The sequence below is a fragment of the Nestor notabilis genome, unplaced genomic scaffold (genome assembly GCF_000696875.1).
Source record: "Nestor notabilis isolate BGI_N333 unplaced genomic scaffold, ASM69687v1 scaffold23022, whole genome shotgun sequence".
Lineage (NCBI taxonomy): Eukaryota > Metazoa > Chordata > Aves > Psittaciformes > Psittacidae > Nestor > Nestor notabilis.
The window spans coordinates 37,478-52,346 of record NW_009919022.1 but is presented as its reverse complement, the minus strand read 5'-3'; the positions used below and the strand labels follow the sequence as shown (position 1 = coordinate 52,346).

Sequence of the window (14,869 nt, the reverse complement as noted above, 5' to 3'; positions counted from 1 at the left end):
GCCTCCCGGCTTCATGTCCTGTGCCGGCTTCCCATTGCATTCCTCCTCCTGCCTCTTGTCTTTCCTCTGCCCCTCAGGAATGCACAGCCTCCTGTGAAGGCTCAGGCAATGGCTCTTACTGCTTGGCAGGGCTGACAAAGCAACTCTGGGAAGTGTGGGAATGTTGCACTGGCAAATCATACCAAAGCCACATGACAGTGGGAACAGGATAGAAGTTATTGGAAGAGGAGAGTCAAACCAGTAAATCTTCTGTGTCGTTCATTTCAGCTGTGACTCAAGTTTTCCTATTGTAGTTTCTGAGCTCGGCGCTCAAGCCTTCAGGGAAAAAAAAAATCTCAAAGAAAAGTGCAATCCCAGAAAAGCCCGTCTGTAACAAAAACAGGAGCATGAATGAGCTGGGTCACATTTGTTTTCACTTCCTATCATAAATGTCTCCCACTACTTGACACATATCTCCAGTAATCCCTATTGATGTGCCGATGAAATAAATACCTTAGTAAAATATTGTGGAAGGCATCAAGGGGGATAAGAATGTATATATGAAACAGGGGTTGTGTGCTCACAGACTTCCTTTTGATGGCCTTTGGGCTGGTAATGTCAACCCAGTGACTTGTAACCCTGACCTTCTTAGTACATTTTCCAGTAACACTGCCATGATAGAAGCACTCAGACTGCCTTCCGTCTGCTCCTCCTTTCCTTTCATTCCCTTCCCTTTCCCTTTGCCAGCTCCTGCAAAGATGCAGTCATTATGTATGTTTTTCAGACTTTATGAATATAGGATAAAGCCTCAGAGGGGTTGCCCATGCTGGTAGTATGGAGGGACCAGAGTTCAAAATAGTATCAGGGCTTTGCAGTAGACACATTGCTTCTGCAGTGCTTGTAAGAAACAAGGTGCCAGAGTTCTACTAATTCATTTCCTTGGCTTGGTGCTAAAGCAGGGGTCTCATATTTCACACTGTTTAATTTCCTTGCCTCATCTTCCACTTTTCCTCTCATGTTGTCCTTTTAGGAGTCCACTGACAGGACTTGTCTGGACCCCTCGCAGTTCGGGCAGAAGCTGATGGCTTCCAAGTGCACTGGTGGTGTGGGCACAGCATTTCCCCATCTGCTGCAGAGTAGCTCCATGCCTGCAGCCTGCCACTAGATGATGAGGGCCAAAGGTGTGGGGAACCTGAGGCAATGGTCCTTTGTGCACTGAACATCCTTTCCTTAGAGCCAGCAGAAGCTAGAACCACAGTTCTGCTTAGGTACAGTGGCAAAAGAGGAGAAATATTGCATAATTGCTTTTTCTACATTTCATATCCATAATTGGCAGTTCACTTTTGAGTCCTGCTGCTCTTATGGATCTTTTTTCCAGCTGCTGGCCCTGTTAGTAGCCCCTTTGGCAATAGTTGGGGAAGCAGCAGCCCAGCCCAAGAGCAGTGTGGGGGTAAAGGAGTCTCTTGCTGGTTGGAAAGGGGTCACCTGTATGTTCCTACTGATCACCTGCCAAAAGGGTGATGTTAGCCCTCTATTTCCAGCTTCTGGCCTTTCCTTTCAGCTCTTGGCTCACTCCACACCTTCCTCTTCCTGTATGCTGGGGGACTGCAGAGCTGCTGATGGGAATTTGGCATGTGCAGGATTGCTCTGTAGCAGGCTGATCCTTTCCTCTAACCCAGAGGGTGATGGCCATAAGAGACTTCAGCAGTGAAAGCACTGGGCCAGGCTAGCCAAGAGCCATGTGGAGCCTGGCTCCTCTGCCTGGCTGGGGCATGTGGGACTGAGGGAGTGCTGTCTTCCTCTGCCCCCTGCAGCAGTGGCTGCTGCTGGAGGAAGGATGGACCCTGCATCAGTGGAGCTGCTGGAAGACCCTGGGGTGTGAGATGGACTATGCCCTGAAACAGGTCTCCCACAGTCCCACATATCCCTGGGGACACATCGCTGCCAGGCAGCTAAGGCAGCCATTTTCCCATCTGATGCAACTTCCCAAAGTATGGGAAGCAGCTATGTCCTGCAAGAGGAGAACACCTCAGTTTTACTCGGCCTGGTACCTTGTTGTGGTGAGCTGTGCTACCGACGGCTCCACTTCCAGCCCAGCCAGAGCCCCTCGGTCCCCAAGGTGCTGTGCAGTGGGAAAAGCTCCTCAGACAGTCCCAGAACTTCTTCATTCCAAAGCCACTCCTGTTGGCTTCCGTGGTGGGAAGTAACAGTTGGGCCTGCCCCTAGAAATTGCCCTTCATTTTTTACCACGTGTTTCTTTCCCCTGACAAAGCCATTTTAAAAATAACACTACAGGACATAAAAAGGCTAAGCTCGTGTTTAGTCCTTCTAAAATAAAGTTATACGGCACTTCCCCTCGACCCCTCCCCCAAGCAGAAGGAATGACTAATTGAAATTTTTCCTAAACAAATTTGCAGTAAACAACTTCTATGCCAACATGTCCTTGCATTGTTTGGCTTTTAAAGTGCAGCCTTGGGCTAGTACATGAGAATCAGAAAATGGGAGTAGACCATTTCCATTGTTTCAGCTGGGAGAAGTACTAAGAAATAAAGCAATGATGCAAATAGCTGAAAGTAGAACATATTTCTAGCAGGCTTCCCTTTTAACAGCCTACATCATTAATAATGTATGGCATGGAACCAGATGGGGTTTTTTCCTCTGGAAATCTAAATTTATAACAAAGTCCAAGTCTGAAGGCAATAGCCATTGGGTTTCAGGACTTTTTAAGTTCCCCCCAAAAAATATTCTAGAATAAATATCCTATTGTGGTATTTGAGAAAGAGAGACTGCAATTTTGCAGTCACCATCAATTGCTCGAGGATTGTGTTTGTCAGAGGGAGCAATCCTGCTCTCCCCTGTCCCAGGGAGAGCAGTTAGATGCTCTCCCTTGTGTTGGCAATGCACATGCAGCCACAAGGTGAATTGGATCAGCTTGCTGTTCCAGCCGAAACCTAATCTCTTGTCTTTATTTTACTTTTTACAAGGCTAGCTTACAGTCACATGAGCTGAACCAAATGGTTATTTTTTAGCTGGCTCAGCCCATTTGTTGGTGTTTGGCAGCATAAGTCTGCTTAAATCTATTGTGAAGGTACATGTAAAAATGTCGTTGTGACACTGTCACAGAAAATGCTTCCACTTTTATGCAGAATGACTAGCATTATCCAAATGGAAAAAGAAAGCAGTGTACCATGACGTTTACTGAAGGATCCATTAAAGCAAAAGAGTTTTTTTTAATCCTGGGATGGAGGTAGTGCCATAAATAAATCTTTCTACTTAAATAGTCAGACATCAGCGTTTAATTTTGAAAGTGAATCTGGTTTTATCCTTAAGCTTGAGAGCTAATGACACCAGCCTGCACCAAAACACTTTTAAAGGATTTTCATTTCCAGACTTTTTTTGTTTGTGGGGCATGGCTATGGAAATAATCTATTTTTCTCCCCTTTAGCTTTTCCTCACTCCTTTGTTAGGAAAAAACCATGCAATTTTAGTATGAAAAAGAGTTCTTTTAAAAGTACTTTCCTTTCTCACCCTTCAACCTCAAATGAAGGTTTTGAGTCAGCTCACAATGACTTAAATATTCAGGTTTGAGATATAGCAGGAGACTTTTAGAACTGAATAGGTCAGGTGAATAATTGCTTGACTGGACTTGCCTGTTTGATCTCTTTTTAATTATCTCATAACTTCTTTTCAAAGTGCAAAACCTGCTTGCATTTTGCTCAGGTCTTTTTTTGTGTTCTGGAGCTTGTGATCTGAAAGCAGCTGTTCTGATCGTATTTTGTGTTGTGTCACACATGGGTGGTTCCTGATGTCTCCTCTGATTATATTTCTAGCAGAGGTCCCTTTGAAAAGCCCACTTGTCTGTCCAAGCTTTAATTTGCTTACTCTGCGTGTTTGGTTGCTGTTAGTAAAAGCAGGTTGTGAGCATAGTTACAGGCAGCCTATCAGGAAGGGCATGACCGCGCTTAATGCAACGCTTCCCAGTGAATAAGTTCAAGAAAGCTCTTTTCCAAATCTTCCAAGTTTGTTCCAGTCAGGAGCTGGCATTTGCCCTAAGACTCATTTCTATCAGAGATTTACCTGCTCTTACCTCAGAGCTAGGCTGCTTCCCTCTCTCTGCCTCATAAACATTTAAAATGCATACCATTCTGTAAGAGACCATTCCATAGAGTTAGGAATACATCAAACATGTAATGGAAAGGAGTTGAGATGACAGTCCTTACAGTTGTAAAGCCACTTGCCAAAGAAGTGATTTTATTTCCTGATGCAGGCAGTTGTGGCTATTCAGCAAAGAGACTAGAGAGAAAGGAGGTCTGTATCCTGGTTGGGAAAAAGAATAGGCAAGATACAAGATCACTCTCATATTGTAGGGAGTTCCAAGGAGGGATTTGCTTTGTAAAATGCTGGGGGGAGCTCCTCATCTGTCTTTGGGGGAGAGGGAAGTTTGTGCCTTTTCCTGTCACCATTATCTGTGATTGATTGTATGGAGGTTAGTTCCACACTGTCAAGCTTAGTGTGGTTTTGAAGGACCTTTTCACCTCTGATGAAAACCTGCTGTGGAGAGGACTCAGCACCAACAGTTCCTTTGTTATTAAATTATCTGGGATGCAACAAAAAGATACTTTTCTGTCTGATTCTTTCTGGAGGTACTTAACAGTGAGGGCTGTCCTGCATTCACTGTCAAGGGTGCAGGGAGGTCTACCCTCTGCCTGGCTGAGCAGTGAGAGCTACCAGCATGGGGAAACAGCCACCAGGGAAAGGAAGGGTTCAGAATGGATTTCTAATTTTTTTTTTCTCTTATTAGGTGAACGTTTGGCTAAGCCAGAAAGAGGCAAAATGCGAGTGCACAAAATATCCAATGTGAACAAGGCCTTGGATTTCATTGCCAGCAAAGGAGTCAAACTAGTATCTATTGGAGCAGAAGGTAAAGAAACCAGCTGATTTGTCTAGGCCCAACATGTGCTTACCTGTTGCCTTTCTCTCACACCTGCATGTCATTTCCCTTTGCACCTCCCTAGCTCTACCATATCCTTGTAGAATAAACCATGGAGGGAAACATAGGATATGTTATGCCTTTACTCTGAATTTAAATCCCACCTTCACACCAAGCTGCCAAGCCTGATTCCCACATGGGCTTATTGGTCAGGTCCTCCTGATTTTCTTCTGCCTTTCATGAGTTAAGGAAAACATTGAGCAGTGGCAGAAACAAATAAATTGAGAGGTTTCTTTCTCAAATCAAGAAAAGTCTCATTTGAAGCATAGCAGCTGCTTGTGTTCAGCTTGTTGGAGATCTGCTGGGAAAGATTCCCTATTATATATGTATACAGTGGGTCAAAGCCAAGTGCAGTCTCCAGCACAAGTCGGGGACCCCAGAGGCTCCAGTTTTCAGTACTTCCAGGCTTCTTGTGCACCCCAGAAAGCTGGGTGCTCTGTCTTGGGAGCCTGTGTATCGTTGTATAGAGACCATTGTGGGCAGCACCAGGGATACCCTGGAGATGAACTTGCGGATCATGCAGATAGCAGGGAGTTGTGTAGGATTCTTGTCATCTTAGCAAAGATGGTGGGTGTTTTGCAGATATGTCACCCAAGCTCCAGAAACCTTACCATCTTGTCATCTTACCTGCTTTGTGTTTTCATGACACTTGTTTTCCTCTGCTCTGGACCTGTGTGTGAGTCCTGCCTATGGGTTCATGTTGTCACTGTTGCTGTGGAGACACTCTGCTTCTGTAGTGTTTCTAGGTTTTTTCTTTCCAGTGACCATAGAAAATGAGGGAGGTTCATTATCTCCTTCTTACAGATGGAAATAATGTGGTTTCTCCAGGGAAACTCATGTCAGAGCCAGGAAATGAGCCCATGACACAGTTCTGGATGGGCATTCCTCCTCTGGGAGAGTCATGGGGCTCAGGGCTGAGCCCTGCATGTTCTTAGCCCAGGAGGTCAGAGCAGTGTTGGCACGCGGTCCCCAGTTTTGGCCTTTCAGACATGCTTTTGGGAACATCTTCAAGACATGTGCCCATCCTGTGGTCCACTTGTTCTGTGTCAGGTCAGGCAGAATACCTCAGCCAAGACCTTTACTTCAGCATACTGCTTTAACTTTATGGACACTTGGGAACAATTTCAAACTAGTGTCCAGGGACATTGCAGACACTACTGCATTTGGTATTAAGAGCAAAATACAAGAGGTGAGTGGCTCAATGATACTGATATTTTGCATGCAAAACTTTTCTTCAGTTTTCTCAGGTTTTCCCACAGGAGGAACCTGAGGGTGTTGCTGGCCCTGAGTACTGTTTATGTAGCACAAATGTACATCTAAGGTCATTTTGTGTCCTTACAGAAAGGACCGATGCAGTATTTGATGCGGTAGTCCGTATCTATATGGGACCCTTTTCAAATTGGAGCTGAAGTCAGAGGTCTTCTGCCTTAAGACAGCTCCTGCTGTCATTTGGATCTTGGACAGACATTTGGATTTTTCTGGGAGCCTAGAGCATGTGTAAAGCCTTTCTTGCCTGCTCTATTCCTTTTTTTATTTTCTGGTTCTGCTCTCTCTGGCACTAGTTTGTCTTTTCCTCTCCTTCCCCTGGATTTTTAGTTTTTTGCTCTCTGCTCCTGAATCAGCTGTGACTGTACCTTCACAGTACTTAGAAATCACTTGCAAGTAAAATGGTTTGTGACCAAAGATCTCCAGGGCACAACTGCTCGATAGGTATTCATGGCAGTTACCCTGTTCTGAAATAGGCTGAGAAGTGCCATTTTCTGACAGAAGCCCTAATTTTTATCGGTCCAAACAGTGATCCTGACCTACTCTGCCAAATGCTCCTGGCTCTCCTATGTCCTCGTGCCCATGCAGCTACATGGTGAACTCAATATGGGTTTCTTTATACTACCAAAGGTAATGCAGCACTGAAGTTTGGACCAAGGTTAGCTTTGATTTTTATGCTGGGCCTGTGCTGTGATGAAAGCTCAGGCCATGTAAGTGTGATCACAGTAAGGGCTCCCCAGTCCAGCTTCTGCCTGTGCACCCCTATGAAGCCCAGGCTACTCTGGTTGTCACCTGGAAACATAACCTGCTGCAGAGGCTTCTGCCTGGTCTGCCCAGGTGCACAGTGTACAATAAACTACTCATTAGCCATAAGAACGGAATTTTACTTTGAACAGCACAGCAGTAACTCTATCCATGGAAGGGATTATAAACTTCCTGGAGCATGAATTTTAAGAGCTTACTTTCAGACTGTAAGAAGACATCATGCAGCAGCAAAGTAGAAGATAAAAGCAAATGAGGCAGACATACACTGCACCAAGAAAATGAGCTGTAAATGTTTCAAGCAGGTTGGACTGATCTAGGAAGTTTTCCAGGTGGCTTTTCCCCTGGGGAGAAAACCACCATCAGCAGCAGTAGTGTGGTGGTACTGGCTAAGGCAGCACACTCCTCACCTCAAGGTGGCTTTCTCCATCCATGGGTATCTGCTGGGAAGGAGGGTTCTGTGTGAAGGGTCTGCAGCTCAGCTGTAGTTCTCTCTGTGTGTGTTAGACAAACGGCATTGGCCATCAATGTCCTGGGTTGTTTGGTTGTTTTTTGTTTTTTTTCTTTAAAAATAAGCTCCAGAAAGCATCCCGACGAGATTCTCAGGTCAGCTTAAGCCTTGTCCAACCTTGCATTTAATCAGAGCTAAAGCCAGCAAAAAAGTTTTCATGGCATTTATGTCACATTTCCTCAAATAAAAATCCGTCTCTGCCGTTTACAAGCTGAGCTCTTCAGCTGTGTCCCAGTAAATGAGAACCAGAGTTAAAGAGGACTCCCTACACACAGCATGAGTGCAAGACAAATTCCATGTCTACATTCAATGGAGGATGAACTAAGCAGACTGAATAAGTAATAAGAGCTGCTTTTTACAACCATCTTTGACTGTTAAAAATTCAGGATGATTCTAAACATCTTTGTTAGCCAGAGTCTATAGGATCAAAGCAGTTGTGGCATACAGCAGATCCATATAAATCTGAATCAGGGAAGTTTCTTGCCTGGTGAAGCTTCCAAATCATTTTTCGTCTGCTTTTAAATCTGTCATCTGACACCTCAGAAGCCTTCTTTTGCTGTAATAGATTCCATACTATGGTGTCAAATGCTCCTGGGATTTAAGAGATTGAATAGGTCAAGCATGTGACCCTAAGAGTGTTTTATTTGCACCTCTATTCTACATAGAAAGTTGTGGCTTTCTTAGGCAGATGTGACTCAGTTCAGTATAAAGATAACTTTGAATTAATGATCCCTATTCTCACCTCTGCAAGTGAAAAGGAGAAATAAAGCTTAGAGATTTCAACAATTGCAGACGTCCCATTTGAGCAAAACATCTACCAAAGCACCAAGCAGAGCAAGCATACTTTTGACAGTGGAAAGAGGGGAAAATAAGGTCTCCCCATGTCAGTGAGTGAAACATAGCATTATATTTGTCCCTGTCTCCTGCCCGCTCACAATTAGGGAGCCAAGATGTACACTCCCATCAACAATGCCAGTCATCTGTCCTAAATCTGGCTGGACCGTCATTACCAACTTGCTTTCTGAAGACAGGGGCATGGATGCCTGTCCTGTTTTGTTTGGCTTTTGTTAGGATAAACAAAATGCAGACCAGCCTTTATTTTGTGTCACCACTGTTGCTCTGTGTCTCCAATTCCCAGATCGTAATGCCATCCTGCCAGTTGTCCGTGGGGTAACCAGAGGCTGCGCTTTCATAGGCAACTCGGAAGTAGCTAGGGGAAAACAGTTTCTGTGGCATTGATTCTGCTTCTAACTACCCAGGCCAGGGTACAAAAGTAAGCTTAATAATTCTGGAGTTTTTCAAAATGAGTTCACGCATTTGAACAAGGTGGTGGCATTTTAAAAGCCAGGTTCAAGTAGCCAGCTAGTCTTGCTCCTAAGGACTGAATGTATATCAGGACTGTAATTGTCTATCAGACAAATGGATGAGAGTACTGTGGGGTTTACGTATTTTGTTTGTGGTATTTGGTACAATCATGCAAGCTGGGTGGAAGCATGTTCACTGTAGCAAAAAATTCCCGTCCAGTGGACATAGATGCCTCACCAGCTTTAGCCAGCAAGTGATCCACCCCCAGGCTGAATGTAAATCACATTAATGAAATGTACTTGCTGCTGCTGTTCAGGTAACAGCTGCTGGTGGTGGAGGAAGTGCAGACAAGACTTGCAGACATCCTGCCTAGGAAGATCATTTGGAAGGCACAGTTAGGTAGAAGATACTGTCTGCATATTAGCCTCTTAATATGTGAACTGCTCTCATATTACTGTGCCTTACTTATATCAGCAGGGAACAAACACCGTATCTTTAATTAAGCATTAGGTTGTTCTAGCTTTGTAGTGTTACGTTCAACTTTTCAACACGTCCTGTGGAGTCACTTTCTCTTCATCACCATGAAGCAGAAAGCTTCATGCAAACCTGTTTTGCAACCATGTTTTTCACTTTTCTTTCTTGGCCATATTCCACTATATTAGAAAGAGACTGGCAGCAGCTGAAGGAATCCTAAAGGCAAAGGAGGTTGGCCTTGGGGAATTCAGGGGTGGAAAACCAAGTGAGTGAGGGCCAAAGAACATATGGCCTTTCTGATCAGGCTGGCAGACTTTGTAACTGGGTTGCCAGGAGAAGTTTTTTAGCTCTAGAAATGAAAAATGCTTGCCCTCTTCTGACAGATACCAACAGTTTTGTTAGCTATTTAAAAAGAAAAAAAAAAAAGAAAAGGACTGGGGATGGTGTAGTTCATTAAGTGTGCATCCCGGGATGGATCACTCACTAACCTCACTCACGTGAGTATCTGCTTGGTAGGTAGTGGGTTTTCTCTATGTCAAGGAAAAGTAAAATGATATGTAGAAGTGAAGTGGTGGAAATATTCTGGGCTTCTTCCATAGCAGCTTTGCTTTGGTTCACTGCTAAGGAAGAATAAGAAATGGGAGCAGGGAGCACACATCTTCCTTTTTAAAGGAATAATGCAGCAAAGAGGGCTGGGGGAGAAGAGGTGCTTTCCACCTTAACTTCACCAGCTAACTTTATAAAACTTGAATTTGAAAACTTGACCTGAGCGTAGTGCTGAGTTCTAATGCCACATTTGCAACTTGATGCCATCTGTTTTTATGTAAGCATCCTGACCTTTATTTCCAATTAAAATCCATGGAACAGTAACATTAATTACCTGTTTCAGCTCACTGATTGATTTATTAGTGCTCATAAAACATTTTCAGTATTAAAGTATTGCCATCAGATTTTAATCTAATCCATTAAAATAAAAAGCTCCATTTGGTTTCAGATCTTAAATATATCCTAGGGTCCTCCTGCAAAGTGCTGTGGGTTTTACAAGCATTGGGAGTTTTTGCTTTTTGGAAATTCCCACAAAAGAAATATCATGAACAGAGCAAACAAGCTGAAAACATGGATGCTTTCTTTTGTATTTTAGCTGCAGTATCTTGGGTATTTCTAACGATAGTAAGGATTTTCCTTTAAGTTGATTATGGTGCTTTACTGGAGGGGTGAAGAATGCAAAAAGTACACAACAGAATATACTTGCCATCGCATGGTATCTTCTTGCATCAGCCTAGCAGACAGCCCCAAGATACCTGTAAAAAATTAATTTGTGAGAAAAGTGTCAACAGACAAACACGTTTTTTTTCATGCCAGCAACAATAGCTGCAGTTCTTTTGTACTGCAGTGAAAAGTTTTTGGCTATTTAATTCTGAGCAAACTGATGCCCCACCAAAACATCTGTGTGTACTCTTTAACTTGCAAAGCGGAGTGGACACAGTGGTTTACTGCAGTAGAAAAAGGTGGCACGTCTTATTTTCTGCCTTTTAAATCTGTAAATCCCTAATGCAGATGTATGTCAAAGCACAGCAGAGATTATCCTTCTGATCTACACTGGAAGTTGCACCATATGTGTCACTAAATCACAGGCTTTCAGGAATTTGGACCAGATGGACACAGTTTCTGAAACAACATCTTTGGGGTGTTTGCTGCTTGTTGGTTTTGAATACACCGGGGTTCGTGGTTTGAAAATTTTTCATAATAGGAAACTTTTTTTTAACGGCTTAAAAGGAAGATTTAAAATGCTGTTGCTTTTGTGACAGGATTCAGACAGGTGACAGTTGCCTATAATGCAGATTTCTACTTGCCCCACAGCATGATAGGCAGCTTTATGGAAGCAGCAGCATAGAGGTGTCTACAATAGTACAAAAAAGGCTTCTGGTAGCCTTGTTAAGACTTGAATTACTCTACCTCCAAACAGTAGGTTAACTCAAACCCTTTTCTTACTGAAAATACTCTTGTAACTTCTCAAATTGTTTGTGAAAGATCTGTCTGTCATGCAGGAACCTGCCAGAGAATGAGTAGGAGAAGGCAGCTCAGCTAGTTTCAGTACCCAAAAAAGGCTGTAGATTCTATAACATGTATATATTATAGTCAGGGGGAAGTTTTGTACATGCTGAGGATCAGCACTTCAGCACAGCTGCTCAACGTTTGGTGCTAATCTCCACATGGTGGAAGCCCCTGCTGGGCCAGCATCCCCCCAGCACCTCCTCTCAGAACCCTGATCCCCCATCCTAAACAGAGCATCACCTCACACATGCAAGCAGTTGCCTTCTAAAGCCTATGAGTTGTTGACCCTTGTCTATTTACATTGCGGAGTCTACCAAGCAATAAAGCACAATCTGCTTAACAACTTAGTTTATGTTGCGGTCTGCTCAGGCAGGCCAGCATGGGTACTTGCTTCCTCTTCAAGCAGGAAGCATGTACTTTGGTGAATGCTCTGTTGTGTCTTTTGGCAATTGTATGACTGAAAGAAGTCCTATACAGGCAGTCTGGCATACGTTTGAAACAACATTTTGAAATTAAAATGTTGATGTTTCTTGGGGATTTTGGGCGGTATCTTCTTCACAGGACAATATCAGCTGTCAGAGCTTATTTGCAGTGGGAAGTCTCAGTGGTTCTTCTGGTATAATTACACTGGGGCGCTTACTCGTGTGTCTTGGAGAAGGCATATCAGAGTAAGAGAGGAAGGCTTTTCTTTTTCCCGGTTTGGCTTATATGGCTTCTAAGTGATTGGAATTAAACCTGAACAAGGTGTTTTTAGTCCTCTGTAGGGAATTACACTAATCGAAATTGGTCCTTATTCCTGGTCTTCTGGATTACATTGGATACAGTGTCTGGTTTATGCTAGTATTATACTAGCAAGAGAACCAGTCTGATTACTGGGTACTGCTGGGCAAGACTGTGCTGTACCAGCAGAGCATCTGGGGATGCAGGGAAGAATTGAAATTCAAGTTTTCAGATGGAATTCCAGTTCTCCCATCTACAAAAGGGAATGCTTCCCAATGTTCCTGTTTCACTAGGATTTGCACTTGAAACTTGATGCCTTTTATTTCTTCTCTTTCTACTTTTTTTTTCCCCCCCTAGAAATCGTGGATGGCAATGTTAAAATGACTCTTGGAATGATTTGGACCATCATCCTTCGTTTTGCCATTCAGGATATCTCAGTTGAAGGTAAATCTTAGTTCTTTCCAGCCACTATTCAACAATAAATAACTGAGGTAACTAAATGGCTTTACCACTTAAAAGGCCCAGAATGTGCTCGTAGTTGAACCACTGGAAGATCCTAGGCAGCTACCCTTTCCAAGCTGCCCTGTCATTTCACTGGGATTTCTGGACAGGTTCAGGTATACTGGGAAGAGTTTTTCACATCCTTTTCTTGTAAGAGATTTTAAGAGCAGCTCAAAATTATGGCTAACCTCAAAGCCAACATTGATATTGGAATCTACTGCATTTCTTGCAGGTGGCTTCAGGGACTATCACTGAAAACAGGTGTATCTCTTACACACCCTATGAAACTCTCCTCTCTAATCCCAAAAAGCTATCTCCTTATTACAGAACCTCATCAAGAAAATAATATTAACAAAACTATCCTAGTAGACTCTTCCAAACAAGGAATTGAGCTGGTCATGTTTTTCTAGCATATGCTTCAGAGAGTTCTGCTTTCTAAGAAAAATAGTTAATTGGTGTGTTTTCTTTCTTTCCTCAGAGACATCTGCTAAAGAAGGACTTTTGTTATGGTGTCAGAGGAAGACAGCCCCCTACAAAAATGTAAACATCCAGAACTTCCATATCAGGTGAGTTACAAGCAGGAGTTTAGCTATATGATCTGTGTTATTTTCATATGTCTCTTGGCACATGGCAATGTGTGCTGATAATGTGTGCACAACAATGTTCCTGACAGATCTCCCTAGGCAATGCAGATGCTCGATACATAGTGATGGTGTAGTCCAGAGAGACATCTAGTAGATTAAAGATGGAGGTTATAACCCAGAGAACTGACAGTTCCTCAATCCTGGTTAAAATTGCTGCTTTCATAAAGTTCTTCTGAGCATGAAGTCCTCTGAGCAGCAAACATGCCACAGGTTAGGAAAGACAGCTTTTGCTCTACAAAAACACATTAGGAGCAGTGAAACAAGGGCTGCACAGGAAACTGTGTACTATGGCAGAGCTGGGAAGGGATGAGAGGTTTTCTTGCTCTGATCTTGATATTTTCAAATTGGCAGATGTTCCGGTGAAGGTTCTGCATAATAGTGCTTTTTATATCGCATCTTGGAGAGCTGTATGAACTATATAAAAGTAAAGCACTTTTTTTGAGAGCTTAAGTGCCATCCACTCCAGTCAGTATTGTAGTGAAGCTAGCTATGAGCGTCTGCCTTTTCCCTCAGGAATGCACTTGTTCCTCCTTTATAGTTTGTATCTACACCTTTTTTCAACCCTGAATTCTACACTTGTCCTTCCATGCTCCACAGGACTTGCACAGAGAGTTCAGCACAGAGAAGTGGCAAAAAGGAGGTGGCAGTGCAACAGGCATGTCTTAATCACAGTGGATTTTTGTAGGGATTGAAAGGAACTTTCAATCAATAATCAATAATGCAGTCTCATGCAGGTACAAGACATGTGCCTACAGAGGCACTGTTAGCTAGAAACTAAGCCAGAATTAGTCTTCCTGCTGTCTTGGTGCCTTCCTTCATGCTTATACCTGTTACTGTCTGTCTCCCTGGCTGAGCACACTGTTCATTGTATTCTTCTCCATCTCTCTTGTAGTTGGAAGGATGGCCTTGGTTTCTGCGCTTTAATTCATAGACACCGTCCAGAGCTCATCGACTATGGGAAGCTACGAAAGGTACAACTCAATTTGTTTGTCAGACTGGATGCTTGGCTCCTTGAAAGTAAAGAGGGAGAATTAGCTTGATAAACATGATTGGAGAACTTCAGCACAAGCTGGCAGTTACAGGATTGGGGGAAGGAAGAAAAGATAAATCAGTACATTCAGGCTTCCTATTGAAGCATGAAATTAATGAGCTTCCTGCTTGACTTTCCCTGCTTTCAGGCTGCCTTATGAGACACACATGCCCCAATCCCAACTGATGAGCAAAAGCTGGCAAATTCAGTAACACCAAATGTGGGATGAGTTCTGTGCTAATGTCACAGACTAGCGAGTCAAATCAGACTTAACATTTCTGTGGAGAGCTGGATAGAAACTAGGTACCTTGTGTTCAAGTGCAAAAGCTCCCTGAGGGGCCTGTACGCCCTCACTGGACACTTGTCGCATGCTTCCAGTTTAGCACTGAGCCATCTGCAGTACTGGGCTTCTCCTAGCATGTAGGTATCAGGTGCCAGAAAAGCATTTGCCGTAACACTCAATTTTACTTTAAAAGTTGCCACTGGTATCATGATATGTAGGTGCTCCAAAGTTTGCTTCCTGCATGTGTTGGAGACAAGATTGCAAAGTGGTTGATGCAATAAGCTTTCTGTGGTTTGTGCTGCCAGCAGTGTCTTGACCCAGCAGGGTGATGGAAGACCAAAGTGGGTTC

The 14,869-nt window shown here is 43.4% G+C and overlaps 1 protein-coding gene across 2 annotated transcripts in view; it reads left to right on the top strand.

The window, feature by feature from the left end:
- Positions 1–14,869, top strand: part of LOC104402220 (alpha-actinin-1) — a 46,739-nt gene that overhangs the window by 373 nt on the left and 31,497 nt on the right. For both annotated transcript variants that reach the window (XM_010010036.1, XM_010010035.1), the window contains exons 2-5: positions 4,781–4,900; positions 12,420–12,506; positions 13,042–13,129; positions 14,100–14,178. In XM_010010036.1, the coding sequence (XP_010008338.1) occupies positions 4,781–4,900; positions 12,420–12,506; positions 13,042–13,129; positions 14,100–14,178 (374 nt within the window). The remainder of the gene's footprint in view (positions 1–4,780; positions 4,901–12,419; positions 12,507–13,041; positions 13,130–14,099; positions 14,179–14,869) is intronic.